At 40.5% G+C, this 15,624-nt stretch overlaps 1 protein-coding gene across 1 annotated transcript in view; it reads right to left on the bottom strand.

Moving 5' to 3' along the window:
- Positions 1 to 2,709: 2,709 nt before the first annotated feature.
- The window catches only part of LOC133346428 (synaptic vesicle glycoprotein 2C-like), an 86,667-nt gene continuing 73,752 nt past the window's right edge, over positions 2,710 to 15,624 (bottom strand). Inside the window, exons 12-13 of the mRNA XM_061557992.1 lie at positions 9,510 to 9,669; positions 2,710 to 8,227 (exon numbers count right to left, since the gene is read on the bottom strand). Coding sequence (XP_061413976.1) covers positions 8,044 to 8,227; positions 9,510 to 9,669 — 344 coding nt within the window. The 3' untranslated portion in view covers positions 2,710 to 8,043. The remainder of the gene's footprint in view (positions 8,228 to 9,509; positions 9,670 to 15,624) is intronic.

The following is a 15,624-nucleotide window of genomic DNA, read 5'->3' as shown; positions in this document are numbered from 1 at the left end:
GGTATAAACTCTGCTTTGGTGCCTCAATTGCGAATCAGAAACACTGACACAATTATGTCTGGGATGGTTGGATTTATCTTGGCCTCTATTCAGGCTGGGAAATCGAGCCCAGCTCCTTAACTCCACTGTAGTGATCTAACATTGTCTGTAACAAGAACTTTACATGCAAAGGTTGGTGGAATAATCCTGATAGACGTTGCACCTCTTTACATAACTGCGTGTATCAACTACGTAACTTGTATTATATTTTAAAAAGCAAGAAATGTAAATCTGCTCTCCGGCTTTACCTACAATCTGTCATGTTATGAATTTTCAATTCTGATCACATGCACTTCTCTCTGGTTATAATATCATGCATCTACTCGTAGAAAGCCTTACCTTCCCAGACCTGATGCTGCCCATCCTTTTGCCATTATATCAAACGATGCAATTAACAATCCCAACTTACCTGAGTTTATCATTTATAGCATTTATCCATAATGGGTGATATTGGATATTGGTCGCAAAAGCCTACGTGTTAAACTATAGCATTTATGTTCACAAATGATCATCCTTTCTGGCCCATTGCAAGAGGGTTAGCGTATTCCAATACCTTACTCTTGTTGAGGCCTCACTACCAATGCGATAAACTCTTTCGAAATCCCCTTCATTGTATCCATCACTCAGTACTGCATCCTCATCTGAGGAATCAAATAATAAAGTAATAAACTGGAAAGTAATGCCTTCCAGCACACGCTAATTTGCATAATGTTCCCACAATATGGTCAAAATGTAGACTATATAAGAAATGTTATATAACTAGCTTTATAATAGTGGTTTCATACTTTTTTCCTTTATTAAAGTATAGTTTCAAATAAAAATGTATCCACTTCATGACAAGGATAATGTGCAGGTGCTTGGATATACACTTTTGTTAATATCTGAAATGTTAAGCATCGAGGAAAAGACAGATCCAATTTACAGGCTGTCACAGGTATTTTCGATTTGAAATGCATTACAATATATTATCTGGAACTGAATCAATCACAATGAAATATTAAAACCGTAACAGTATAGTGATAATAGTTGTTATGGAAAACAAGATCGATTTAGTAGAACAGAATTGTTGCTACTTTCCATAAATGAAAGTTTAGGGAGGCAGCCTCAAAGGGCAATATTACCATGCAGTCAATTGCCCCATATCTAAGGTGACTCTACAATCGTATCCACCTGAATCAATGTTTGGTGTTGTATGTCAGTTCCGAGAACAATCACGTCGGTAATGCTGACGAGCAGTGCAAGAAGACGACCTCCAGCAACAAGTAGCAGCCTCCAACTCTGGAGGAACATTTATACATCGGGGATGTCACTGTATGGTGCCGGCCCGGGAGGGCCGTGGCGTGCGATGTTCCTACGTCGCGGACAGCACTGGGTGGGTTGCTGTGTGAGGCCGGCTCTAGCACAGCACGGCGTGCGATGCACTGTCATCGCGTACACCCCGTAGGCGGGTGTAGTACCAGCCCTAGCGGGGCTTGGTGAGCGCTGGGATAGTGAGGGCACCACGCATAGCGTGCAGTGAGGGCTCCCACAAGGGTGAGCGGGAGAGTGTCAGCCCAGGGACGGGGTTGCCCCGGGCCATGGCACTCTGGTTGACCCCGTAGACACGTGATCTGGAGTGTCCACAGAGGAGGCCCCAGGTGGGGAGCTAGGGGGTGATCACGTGTCCAGGGAGAGCTCTCGAGAGGGAGCTAGAATGCTCGAGAAGGTGGGCGGGGCCGAGGGCGGAGCCAGCCCTGACCCGGGAGGATATAAGGTGGGTCCCTGAGAGGGACCAGGGTCGCTTTGTTCTGCAAGCTGGAAGCTCCACGTCCTACACGGCATCAACACGTGGCCGGGGACCCGAATGAGGGTCCGACCCTTCGTAGCTGTAACGCCTCCGTATAGTGTAGTTAGCTGGGTGGTCACCACCCCAGGCTGTATCTGGTAAAGGGGCATTTACCCCTTTGTATATACGTGTTACAATAAATGTTTTGCCTCTGAAGAATAACGTCTGCGACTCAGTTAGACTCACTACACATGTTCCATCAGATAATCTAATTGCAGTAATTAAGAGTTGGTAAATTGCGTGTAAAATACAAGCAAGCACTAGTAAACAGAATGTTTAAGATTAATTCTGTGTCCATGCCACAGATACTTTAAATATCCACGTAGCCACATTTCATCATGGTTGTTTATGTAACCCGTGTAATTGAAGACAGAGTGGTGCGATCTCGTCAGCATTTGTTGACTGTGCCAAACATGGTTCACTTGAAGGCCACATCGTGCTCAGAGGTGTTCTGAAAAGTCCCACCCAGGTGTATGGATTAATAATAGAGCACTCGGTAACATTTGCCACACAAGCTTGTATGAACACACCCGTATGGGCGATTTTAATGGGCCGACACCAACTTTACCCCACGTAAATTGCAAATAATACAAGTACTCCATGGACCACATATAACTCACACATCTGTGCATGTGGACATTTACAATATGTTTGGTACACCTGTGTGGAGGCTCCAAATAAACACGTGACTCAATATACACATTATCTACATGGAGTCCTTTTGCCATATCCACGTAATTGCTATGGTATGGCGCATCCACATTTTCTGAAAATGTGAACAGATATTACAAGAACATGTAGGCACTTAATTTCACATGAACAATAAATCACGACCAGTACAGGCATATGGAGGACACTTAACATACATACATCTTTATTGGAGAATTAAATATGGTACACTTTATTAGGCTGGAGGTCACAGATTCTAATGGAAATAGAGGCTAAGGAAATGCATGCGCAATCACCGAGACAGAATAGAATCACACTGCACATGGGCCATGTTTTATACAGCAGGAATGTTACCATCAGAAGGGGAAAAAATTCAAGGCCCAAAGGGATTTTGCAACTCCACCAACTTTGTTGAGGTGTTAAATAATAACTGACCTTAATTGCACTGTCAGAATGAATGATCGTCTCTTCGTTGGTAAACACTGGGCAATGCAAATGCTGAGATATATAGACTTAAGGTATAGCCAAATATATAATGGCTTTCGTGATATTATGTACTACATGAATATTTATACATTATATCGTCTAGATGTCGTCCATATAGACGTGTGTACATATACTGTATGTGTGGCCAGAATCACGGCTTAATTGGTCTGCCTCATTCAGAGGCATGGTTTCTACACTGGTGCCATGCCATCCTACCAATCCCACCACTGTGTCTGGCTTGACTGTCATCTGCGGTGGAAAGGTGGGCTCCACACATTGCACGTTGTGGAAAGGCACAAAACACAAGACATGAGCTGATCCTCAATTGGAAGGAGGCTGCCAGTGGACGCGTCAACCGCTACTTCACACCAACGCAAGAATTGGGCCCTCATTTACGTGGGTTGACACCGGGCTAGAAAGTAAACAGTACATTGGATTAAAGATGTAATTATACTTTGTGATGCAAATTTGAGTTATATGTCTGCATGAACATTTTGTTTCTTATGTTTAACAAATCTTGCCCACTGCATATTTACGTTTATACAAACATTTAATTGTGCTTTATACAGGCAATCAGATATCACGCACCTTCATCTAATATTATGCCCACAAGCTGATAGAGTCTATATTAATAGGACAGCACATTGTTCATTGCACATATGGATATAACACACGGTTTTTTTTCAATGCCACTTACAAATATATCAGAAACAGTATTCCTAAATATCCAACATCTAATTGAAGTTATTAACTCTGCTGGTAGCAGTGGGCGGCCCTTTGTATTACTGCAATGTGGCTGCAGTGGCTACAAAGGGACAGGGAGTTTAAAGGTGCACTGCTTAAACATTTTACAACACATCCAGCAGTAGAGACAAATGCAGAAGCATAGACAATGTCTAATGATTCATGTAATTGCTTTCAAAGAAGATTCAACAAAACACCACCTATATTACAGGATTTGACACTCACTTCAACAATAGCAACAGATACACACATAAATCAAAAAGCAGATAACAAAAATAAACCTTGTTCGTTAAAAATAACAGGTGCTTTGTTTTAGCTGTGACCGATGGGAAATGAAAGTCAAGGCTGGTCAGCCAAAATATCGGAATCTTGCTTTCCTCTCGGACACTGTTACACAAGCTGTTATGTTTAATCAACTTGTTATTTGATGTTTAGGTTCACTGAAGCATAAAATTGATACCTTATGAAATGCAACACTGATGTCACTCAGCGAAGTTCCATAAAAAAAGATATATAGCCAACGATTTTCACAAGATGCTGTGCTTAGGCCGCCCTGCTTATATCTTCGTGTCTATATAAGACAACACGGGAGCACATTTTATACGTTGGTTGCAAAACAATAAAAAGGCCGTCTTTGAATATTATGGCAATACGTACGAAAATTACATTGTTCAAAGCAACTACTAAATACGCTACTTTCTGAACTTAAAACTACGCGTTAAACTGCAGCTATAAACACAAATGTGTATTCCTGCATTTGTTCTCTAATCTCTCTCCAATGTAATTCCAAGAATGCATCTCGCCATGCTTGTGTATGCTCTTCTGACTTTGTGTACTATTTTCCGGATATCTTCATTATACATGGTATCCTTGAATAACTTAATCATTTTTGTGCCTTGTATGTACATACGCTATTGGAATATTAGGATTTAAATATGCTAAGCCAAACATGACTTCAATAAAGCAAATACAATAGCGTATATTTCCAATAAGTGCAGAACAAGTAGCTGATTAAGATTTTTGTGTCAAAGTATTTTGGATGAATAGTTAATATTATCACAAGCATATATACATTATTTCTATAACTCCCATATTACCTGTGCTTTCTGAAACGATAAAGAATAAATACATCACAATGTATAGAGAGTTAACACTTTATACAGCAATTTTTTTTTAACAAATATGTCCAGCCGTCTAATAACCCACACCACAAAAACACAAACGGGGCAATTTAACTTAATGACGGGTAACTCTATTCCTTTATTATCATCAAACACAGTACTGAGTACTACATATCCTACATTTAGTTTTGAATGTTTGTGACATTTGTTTTTTTTTACCGGGTTTGTTTGAAAGTATGTTGCTAAATTTTGGTGACCTTTGACACTAGGTTACTATAAAAATCACAAGGATGTAAAAAATATAGGTAACGCATTTTTATATTGTGTCACTTTCAACAGGCTCTTTACACATTGTTTCATGGATGACTAAAATGACACCGAACCTATTTTCTTCGGTTGATAGTGTCAGTTTTATGTGTATAGTGGGTGTTTTTTTTGTACTATACGGTATGTGGAAGAGTACAATCAGTTCTGCAACATATCAGTGTGTGCTCTTAATACCAACTAAACCACCACGAGACCTCATTAAATATGTAATTATGTTCAGCATTTCTATAGTGATCACACCTATTACAAGCTATTCCCACTTTCATATGCTTACTGAATAATGTAAAACAAAATGATCGAAAAAGTGTATGGTGGATAGATTAGAATAGAAATTCAAAATGTGTCACCATACTTAAATGAGCTTTGGGCAAACAGTCCTGTGATTCCACATTCCTAAGGTGAAGACCAGTTTCTCAAACTCGAGTTAAATTATCGCAATGACAGTTGTTATTTTACCTTCGTGCACCTTGATTGTGTTGTTTATTACCTTTCATGGACAATAAGTTATACACACGTTGTATAGTTTTTATTTTATCCAGTGGATCATGGTGCATGGATTGAGACTATCACATTTGTAATTGCTATCCTGATCTTACCATTAAGAACCACCCAGAAAACTAGGAAAGTTAATCTGGAAAGCTCACTGGTCAATTGCTAACATTATTTCCGATGAAAAACTTAATTCATCTCCTTCATATTTTATGACATTAATTAACTGAAGCAGTTAAGAACACTTCATTCGAGAGGTAGCGAGTGGTTCCAGGGGCTAATACAACGTCAGAGCACTGAGCTGGTACCACTGGGCTAAAATCCAAGCAACCACCCGTGATTAAACGAGATTCTCAAGTGTAATGAGTTGATTGTCTCAATCCGGTCACAAGTGACGGCACAAAAAAATTGTCCCCGATGAGCCGGAGTCAGCGGTGGAATTTAAATATTCCTGTGGCAGTAGCAAGTCTCCCAAGGGTGGCCAATGTTGACTTCCCACAAAGTGGTACCTATTTTATTGACCCAGGACAGCTGATGAGCTGTCATGCCCTGAATGGGACCCGACCTCAGAATATTTTGATTGTGTAATGTACTCTATGAATATGATATTACGTTGTATTTAGTAGTCGTTAAATTCCAGTGTTATAGGAGTTTTAAGGACTGTCACGATTTCATATAATGCTTATACTTGAGTGTACTTTAGACATAACAGCTGAACATTGGTCATTTAAACGCTACAGTATTCCCTCGTTACTCACGAGGGATGCATTTCTGAGATGCCCGTGAATAGCAAATGTCGTGGATAATGATATTTTATTAATTGTCTTAAATAAACTTGTAAATACATGCAAATTATCATAATAACACATCACACTCTCTCGCATCACTCATTGCTTCATCTCTCATCACTTCATCTCATCATGTTATATCTCATCACTGCGTCTCATCACTTTCTTTCTCTCTCTGTCTCGATGCAGTCGTGTAGAGTCCCAGATGTGATTTGCGGAAAGCCAAAATCACGGATATCATTTGATATTTTGAGCAAAGCTGTATTGTTACAGCATCTGAAATACCTTGAGAAATGCTTCATCTCTGTGATAAACAGCAAAGGAAATTTACATTTGAAGAAACACACAACCCACGGGACACTCCAGTTGGAAGTGGTTTGTGCCAACGGCCTTGATTTGAATCCCACTTCACTGGAGAGATGCTCATATGCTGCAAAGATATTTAACTGATGTTTAAGTCACGATGTTTTCGTCTTTGTTTTTCTGATTGTGCTTGTTGGATGATGGAGTGTTTTGTTTTTCTTGTTTGTTAGTTGCTAGAATGCAATGGTATCTTGGTGTACTTCACAAACTGTGTGCAGTTATTTGGAGGCTTCATGTGTCAGGTACTTTATTCAATAATGATGATTTAAAAATTGGCAGCAAATTTCTAATTAAATGTAAACTAAGCTAAAAAATCAAGTGAGGTGCATGTTTGCAGTGCATTGTACACCGACAGTTCATATTTTAGAGGAAATAATTTTGCTGCCAGGAAAACAAATACAGCCAAATCTGCAGAAACTGGTGCTAATTTCACAACATTCTCATCAAATGTTAGTGAAAAGCTGCCATTCTACCAAACATGAATTAGGACCTACATATTAAAACTTTTTAAGCAAATGTGCTGACACAAACACTATTGTTCATAAACAATAAAATCTAACGAAATGTATCCATCACTAAATATAGATATCCAATAATGATTCCACTATGCATATGAATTACAGTACAGGCAACTGTATTGACAGTTTACGGACAAAAATGCAAAATAGACTTTCCATGTAGAGGATCAATGATCGATACCCTGGTTAAGCTGCTCAAAAATTGTAATACACTTAGAAAGACTTCTCTGATCATGATGTCACACAAACAAGTTTATAATGTCACATGATCCACGTAACTCCACGTGGTGATGTCACATGAATCAGTTTATAAATCTACGTATGAACAAAAACTGCATTCGTTAAGATTTAGTTCACAGAATGCATTTTCCATTCAACATTATCTATCCGTTTAATGTGCAATCCACGCTAGCGTAGGATAGCTCTAACTTCCAAGATTGAAACAGTTTTCTACACCTATCCCCAAAAACCTGTTCACCTCCCTATACGAGCATCCAAAACTCCCTACGCCAAAACCCCGGATGCAAACGCCTTCCACCATCTGGGACACTCCCGAACACTCATCGAACACTTGCTAAAAACGGACCCCCACCCTTGCTCTACTTATCGAGTCTTCAGCCGGACGAGGAGCCGAGGAGAGGGCCGGTGGCGGTGGCAGGCAGTGGGGAGGACGGTCACATGAGGATTTGGCGACGTGTGTCGGGCATGCGCAGCGCCACGAAGCCTCCCCCAACGAGCACGGTGGAGGCCAGCAGCACGGCCACCGTCTTCCCCGAGCCGACGGTGGAGTCAAAGATCACGTTCCCGAACACAGCCGCCAGTCGGCTCATGGCGTTCAGGAAGCCGAACGCCGTGGTCCTGCGCACACAGTCGACAGCCGTTGGTTGCGCAGGTATCATAATATTTGCGAGCCGGTGCTGCATACACCGATACGCCGTACGTACAGGGATCGCTGCCGCTGTGGGCTATCCTTGGCCAGGCTGCATCACGGCACTGGAATTGTTGAGATATGATGGATGTAAGGCATTTAAGTGCCTTATATAAAGACAAGTTCTCAACCGAGTACGAAAAGAAGTTGGGAGGGGGAGGCAAGACTGATCCATTTATATCACTCGACGCTGACGCTAGCCATGGCCGGGAATCAAACTCAGGTCACTTGGGTTTTTAGCGCAGTGAGCTAATCACTGCACCAATGCCCCAAACCTGCCAATGCTTTTAAAACACTAGTTCATGAAGCTTGTCTTCGCCAGGCAAACGTTTTCAATAAATATAATATAATAATTAACCTGATATTATTTTTTTTAATATGTATGTACGATCAGACACTAACAACTACTCCAAAAATGTGTATTTTTCATGCAAAAAAACTAAAATTGTTGACGACTTGATTCAGCATCTTATATTTAAAGATGTACCCATCAGAAACCGCTCAATTTAAAGATTCCGTTTATTTTATTTATTAGAAAAAACTTAAATTAATTAACTTAATACTCTATGACGGGAAGCTCCTATCTTTTACAGTTTCTTCAGATTTGAACATCATAAAATGCATTTTTTTTCGTTCAAAACCGCTTTAATCCGAAATATCTCAAGAACAATAAAAAATAGGACAATGGTTCTCGCTTACATTTTATTTGCCGCTTTACACTCTATCAAACGAAAAAACGCAATGTTATATTTTGAACCGTTTCTAAATGACAAGCAAAAACACTTAAAATCGAGATTTGGGGGCCTAAAAATGAAAAATCTCTTGATATTCAGATTTTTGTCTTTGTTTTTTTTGCATCCTAAAAGATACTTATGTACCAAATTTCAGCTTTCTACCTTGTCGGAAGTACCCTAGAGTTTTTTGAGACGTACATATAAAAGTATTTATATATATATAAGGTGGCCCACAAGTTAGGCTGGGAAACACTTTTGGGTCACCTAATTCACCCCAGGAATAGACAGCTGCAGGCTAGACATTACCCAGCGACCTATATGACGTAAGGTTTACTGGAAATATTAAAATAATGGCCTACATAAAAGGATACATCCAGCACTTTTCTCAAAGTAAGAATGTCTGATCAGCTTCCGAATATGTCCTCAGCTGTGGTATAAGAAGTACCCGTTGGGGTGTGTGTTGGTGCAATGCAACCACCTCTTGTTGGTCGGAAACAACTCGACAGTGATGACATTGAGAGCGTTCCAAGCGGAGATGCTGAGTCCATTAAAGAGACAGAGCAGCCCAATCATGGTGGCTTCGCTGCTCCCAGCCCAGAGGAATGAGCAGCTCACTCCCGACAGGATCATGGAGTTCCCTTAAGCAGAGGACCACATTCAATCAGCAAAATTAATATCAACCAAACAAACACAAACAAGCATTTGTCAATAACACTGTCTTAAAAGGAAACATATGTAGCAGGTGATGTTTCAGGTAGATGGTTCTTCCTCAGAGCACATAGAGACCAGAGAGATAAAGCAGATAAGACTTCCAAACTGCACTATACACCATGGGACCTGATGAGAATGACATTTTTCAAGTGTTATAGCTATTGAGTAACATACACATGTTTCAATAATCCAACTAATTGTATTACAAGTGATGTATCAAATGTAAACGTATTAAATAAGGAAACTTTTTTTCTAATACAATTCCAATTATAAAATGTTTCCGGCACATTGGATTTTGGGTAGAATTGTTAATGAAAACATAGTGAGCAGCATAATGCAATTAGTAATGAATTCCTGGGTAAATTATCACCTCAATAGTATGAAACATGATCACAAATAATGTGCAGATTAAATGTATCAAGGTAAATTCCTGAACCTTGCAAGCAGGGTTCAGGAAATGTTTTATATTTCAGTGTCTTTTCAGCCCATGATGAAACCAATAGAGACAATATCTATGATATACCCACAACAAGAAACAACCAATGTCATGACTATGTGTGCTTTCTTTCTGTTTAATACTAACAATGCTCACCGCTCAACTGACCTGCTAAACAAATTAGCCCAAGGAAGGTTTTCCCTGGATTGGAAAAATGGCCTCAATGGTCTTAATTGATGGAAAACCACATAATCTATGTGCATATATTCCGTTACACAAGCCAAAACCAGAATCCTGCATTATCAGAGGCGACCATAAATAAAATAGATGTATGACGCAAGCACACATTACCAAGGTTCCCATAATAACAACAAATATCCGGTCCTGTGTTTAAAAGATTAAATACCATATGCAATTAGGTGAAAGGTTATCACACCAAACATTATTTATCGCAAAAGGATAATGCTAGAGCAGTGTACAGATATTAGATTTCATAAAACAAAATATTCGCTGATACAAATGATCAAGAGAACATTTTATGTACATACATTTTTAGAGTGATATATTATGAGTAAGGAGATAATTTTGGCAATGCAATGTTTTGCTAAATTCATGGACGAAGTGTAGAAAATAAACAATCTTCCATGGAAATGTCACGGAATAAGATGGAGCAGTGCCTAACGTAAAATTGTATAATGAGAAAAAAACTGTAAATATGAGTGTTTATATGTTTTTTTTTCCTTTAATAAAATGGCTAAATTAAGTAATTATCTAAAGGCTTCGGTCATTTCAAAATTGTTTCAGATTTAATCATAAAAAAACTATTAAAAATATGCGCAGAGCATGGCATACGATATGTTTGAAAGAAAATATAGGACGCATATCATCAAATGTAATTCAGGGCAGGGCTGGCGCACGCCTGTAATTCAGTACTGGGGAGGCAGTGAGAGTTGATGGACGCACACATGTTGTGAAACTCCCTTCCCATGGCGGCCGAGGTGCCATATCCTGGCTCGCCAGAGGAATACAGTACAGCAAGTGGACTAACCGCCATCTGTCTACATCCGTACGAGGATACAGTGTTTCCCCAATTGCACGCACAGTGTTTTTTTTCCGGATGCTCCAGTTTCATCCCACTGATATAAACGCTCAGTGATTGAAAACATCTGAACATAAAAAAAACGCAATGCAGGACCCTCTTGAAAAAGAGTCCAGCGACTCATTGTAGCTTTCTTGGATAACGAATGAAAATGAGTATTAATGATTTGTGACCACCTTGAACTTCATGCCAAAATCGTAGCCTCACAGATCTAGATGTTTTGTTAACTTGATCACAAATAGCATCACCGTTCCGGTGGTCATTATTAACACTCTAGGGGCCGTCCATAAATGACGTCACGCACCTGGAGGGGGGGGGGGTCAGACATTTGTGACGATGTGTGACGAGAGGGGGGGGGGGGGTTTGAGAAATGTGACGTCACATCAAAATGCGCAACTTCAAATAAATATAGACACGTTCTACTTAATTAAATATACTTTTTAATAAATGTTTTCTCCTACACCATCAGAGTGCAGCGCCACATTAAATACGCACTACAATAAATATAGTTTAAAGCGATTTGAAGCATATTCTATTTTCAAAATGGAAATATGGTTTGGGGGGGGGGGGCAGAGCTTTGTGACGTCATATTTGAGGGGGGTCTTACTTTTTGTGACGCCGTGTGACGAGGGGGGGGGGGGTCAAAAATCGTCCAAAATCGCGTGACGTCATTTATGGACGGCCCCATATATAAAATATACAAATTCTCACTGGGTTGGGGGACAGAAGTGGGTAATTAGTTCCAATACGCAGTATGAAGGAATACAAAAATTCCCTCTTCCAGCCATTCTGCCGACAAAGCAATTTACAAGGCAAAACAAATAAAAGAATAACACGGGTGGGACAATAATAGTGTGAAATAATGTGAGATATTTTATAACAGACCTGACCATGTAAGCACTGGTAGAAGCAGTAGAGGGAGCTTACAGAGCAACACTGAGATTAAATCTTGATTTGAAGCTTTCGTGACTGCAGGAATCCATACTCTTTGGGTTCTTTCGGTAAAGTCACGTAGGTAGAAAATAAATAAATCACGACGTTTCGATCGCAACACAAGCAACCGTCATCAGGTGAGACAAACACTGAGATTGAGAAGAGAGGCAGAAGGGGGCTGAAGCATCAATAGGGCCAACAGCTTTGGCGTTATACCAAGAGGTTTTAGTGTTGACGGTGATGTACCAACCCAGATAGGGGCACAGACCCCAGAGATCAACGACCATAGAGGAGACCGAAGGCCATGGGGAGCCATGTGGTGGGATAGTGTATTAGAGCAGAGCCTCGGAGGTTGCATTGGTGATATGACAATAAACTAAAAACTGTTTTTATTTTACCAGGTAAAGCCCACAGAGCTACAGTATATAGCTCTTTTTCAGAAGCGATCTGCCCACAGGTGATAGCTCAACGAAGTGGCTTACCATGTTGACATTTATTGCAGCCAAATACTCCAAATGCATGTTTCTGAATGTGGAGGGAAACACCAGAGGACCCGGAGAAGTATACACGAGAACATGCAAACTCCAAACATACGGGCGTCAGAGTTGGGATCGAACCGAAGACCTCCTGTATACCAGGCAAGGTAGTTAACATCTCACCACTGTGGCGCCCAATGACAATGGGGTCCAGCAAAAGAAAGAAATGGCGAGGTTTGGTTAAATCAACAGCAATGACCGTAATATGACCCCTCAGCCTTGACCAGAAATACACACACTACTGTAGAGCCATGGTACCCTGCTGCCACATGTTGGGAATTAGGTGTCACATATAATGGCGTGACCCATACGGTGCAGCTTTCAGTAAACTAGTTCAGATAAGTATAAAAACAAAGTCTTTCTAATCGTCAATAACAAAGTTATTATTCAGAAAAATACATTTATCGATGTGCAGTAAGCATGAACAGATCTGCATTGTAGAAATCCACAAATAGGTTCACAAGTACAGCAAGATGACTGGTACAGAACATCGTCAATGACTAAATAATATCGTTGTGTCAGATTGGTTCTGCAATGAGCCAAACAACTTCAAAGATTCAAATACAGCACCCAAATATTCTAATTGTTCATAAATCAATCAATTAAATGTTAGCAGTCCATTTCTCATATAATATTGGGATGGAATTATTTCTGGTATACACATATATAGACATATTACTGGTAGGAACCCACTGGTTCCACCAGCCCACAGGGGATTATAGTGCCTGTCCGTCGTGCGGGGAGGGTGGGGCTGGGTGGGGAGGGTGGGGAGGGGCTGGGTGGGGAGGGTGGAGAGGGTGGGGCTGGGTGGGGGGTGGGAGGGGTGGGGCTGGGTGGGGAGGGGCTGGTCACCCCGTGGTGCCCTTATAAAACTCAACGTTAAACCTACTCACGCCGGCTTGTGCCCGCCCTCACAGTCGGGCATATTTACGGAATACACCACGCCGCTGTTGACCCTGGCCATTGACCGAGCAACCCAACGTTCCTACCAGCTCCCTCCGCAGGAATGTGTTCTTACCACTCTCTGCACAAATCAAAGGAACACTTCAACAAAGTCGATGAGATGGCAAATGAAACCTACTGAAGTGACACCGGAATTACTTTCGTGGCGCCATCTTTTTTTCCCTAACAATACAAGATTGCTGCCTTTAGGGAGTCATGCAATTAATGCCACTTCCCCTCATGCCCCTATTTAATACATTTTATTTAAAATCAGTAGGTGAAATCCCATTGATACAGCATACCAAAACCTTGCACTAATGCAGATTCACAATGCAAAGGAAAATATTCAACAGCAAAACAACATGTCCCCAAATGCCATGAGCTAATTCAACTTGCAATGTGTGGTGTTTCAAGGAATAAATAGGCAAAATCATGAATAACAGCCAGCCCTGAAGCAGGGCAAGGACGTAAAAGGTGACCAGGTCTCAGGTGTAATGAGTTGAGAGTCTCAACACATCACCGATGATCGTAATATTAAATTTAGGTTCCGCACTTAATTTGGCGAAATTGCAGCTCTGGGAATTGAACAATGTCATGCTCTGAACATTACTCGCTGCTGCAGGGCTGGTGGGAAAGTGCTGCCCATCTCCTTATTTTGGAGACCAGAGAAGTCCTGAATGCATCTTAGAGGTACTGTAGCTCTGTGGTATTCGGTTCCAGACGCATACTTCGTCTCATGTGACACCAATAGCACAATCGGGATCAAATGTGTGGGGACAAGACAAACAAAAAGTTGCTAACACAATCTACCAGTGTGCCCAATCAATCAGGTCCCAATCGGAAAGACTCACACTTACCCACAATCATTGGTGTGTCTCTCTGGTAATAAAATGACACGTACAAAGATTACAAATATAGCCTACATAGACTATTACAGAAAAGTGGTGTTAGAGAGCACCTAATGAGGCCTAAACAGTACATAAGGGGGTGGTGTAGCCAACACCATGCTTTGTTTCCCTAGTGCTGATGTAACACACAAACCCAGGTACTCATTTAAGGCTGTGTCAACCTAGTAGAGGTCCAGAACCATTTAAAATATCACTCACCATTAATGTTAGCCATGGCCAGGAATAAAACTCAGGTTTTTCAGCAAGGTAGGCTAACCACTACACCACTCCTCCGCTAGTATCGTAACATACGTGCACTGTTGCAATGTTTGCAATCGACCTTAAGGCTTATGTAAACATTGATAATGAAAGTATAAAATGTATCGTCACTGTATTCAAATTTAAAACTTTCTTTTAAATGTCAAGGATACCTGCATTACAGGGATTTCTTTTTTAAACATCTGTGATTTCCCATAAGGGAGTCAATCTGTACGATGAAAGGAGATAAGAGATGGAGATGCTAAAGAAACTTGATTCCTTCAGTGAAGCAATATAATTCAAGGAAATGAAGCTCTGTGCATATGAGGTTTCTGACAAAAAAATTGCTCTTTAGTGACAATGTATTATGAATCGCATAAAATTCCAATAATTTTGTCGTGCACTGAACAGCTAGTTGAACTGGAGTGGCACTGTATAGGTATCCATCCCCCTTGATTTACAAATATTCGGTTTACAACATTTCGCGTTCACGCAATTGACAAATTATGCATACTCGTTGTTTTTTTTCGGTAAAGTCACGTAGGTAAAAAAATGTAATTAAATAAATGAAAACAAATACATTCAATCACGACGTTTCGGGCGCAACACAAGCGTCCTTCTTCAGGTGAAAGCACAACCGCTTAAGTGTGTCTTGTGCTTTCGCTACGTTGTCCCCACCTGGAGAAGGACGCTTGTGTTGCGCCCGAAACGTCGTGATTTAATTTAGTTGTTTTCATTTATTTTATGTTTTACCTACGTATGAATCCTTGCAGTCACGAAAGCTTCAAATC

This window comes from Lethenteron reissneri, chromosome 24 (assembly GCF_015708825.2).
Source record: "Lethenteron reissneri isolate LAM-NWPU_2019-01 chromosome 24, ASM1570882v1, whole genome shotgun sequence".
Lineage (NCBI taxonomy): Eukaryota > Metazoa > Chordata > Hyperoartia > Petromyzontiformes > Petromyzontidae > Lethenteron > Lethenteron reissneri.
This window is presented reverse-complemented; position numbering and strand designations above follow the sequence as displayed.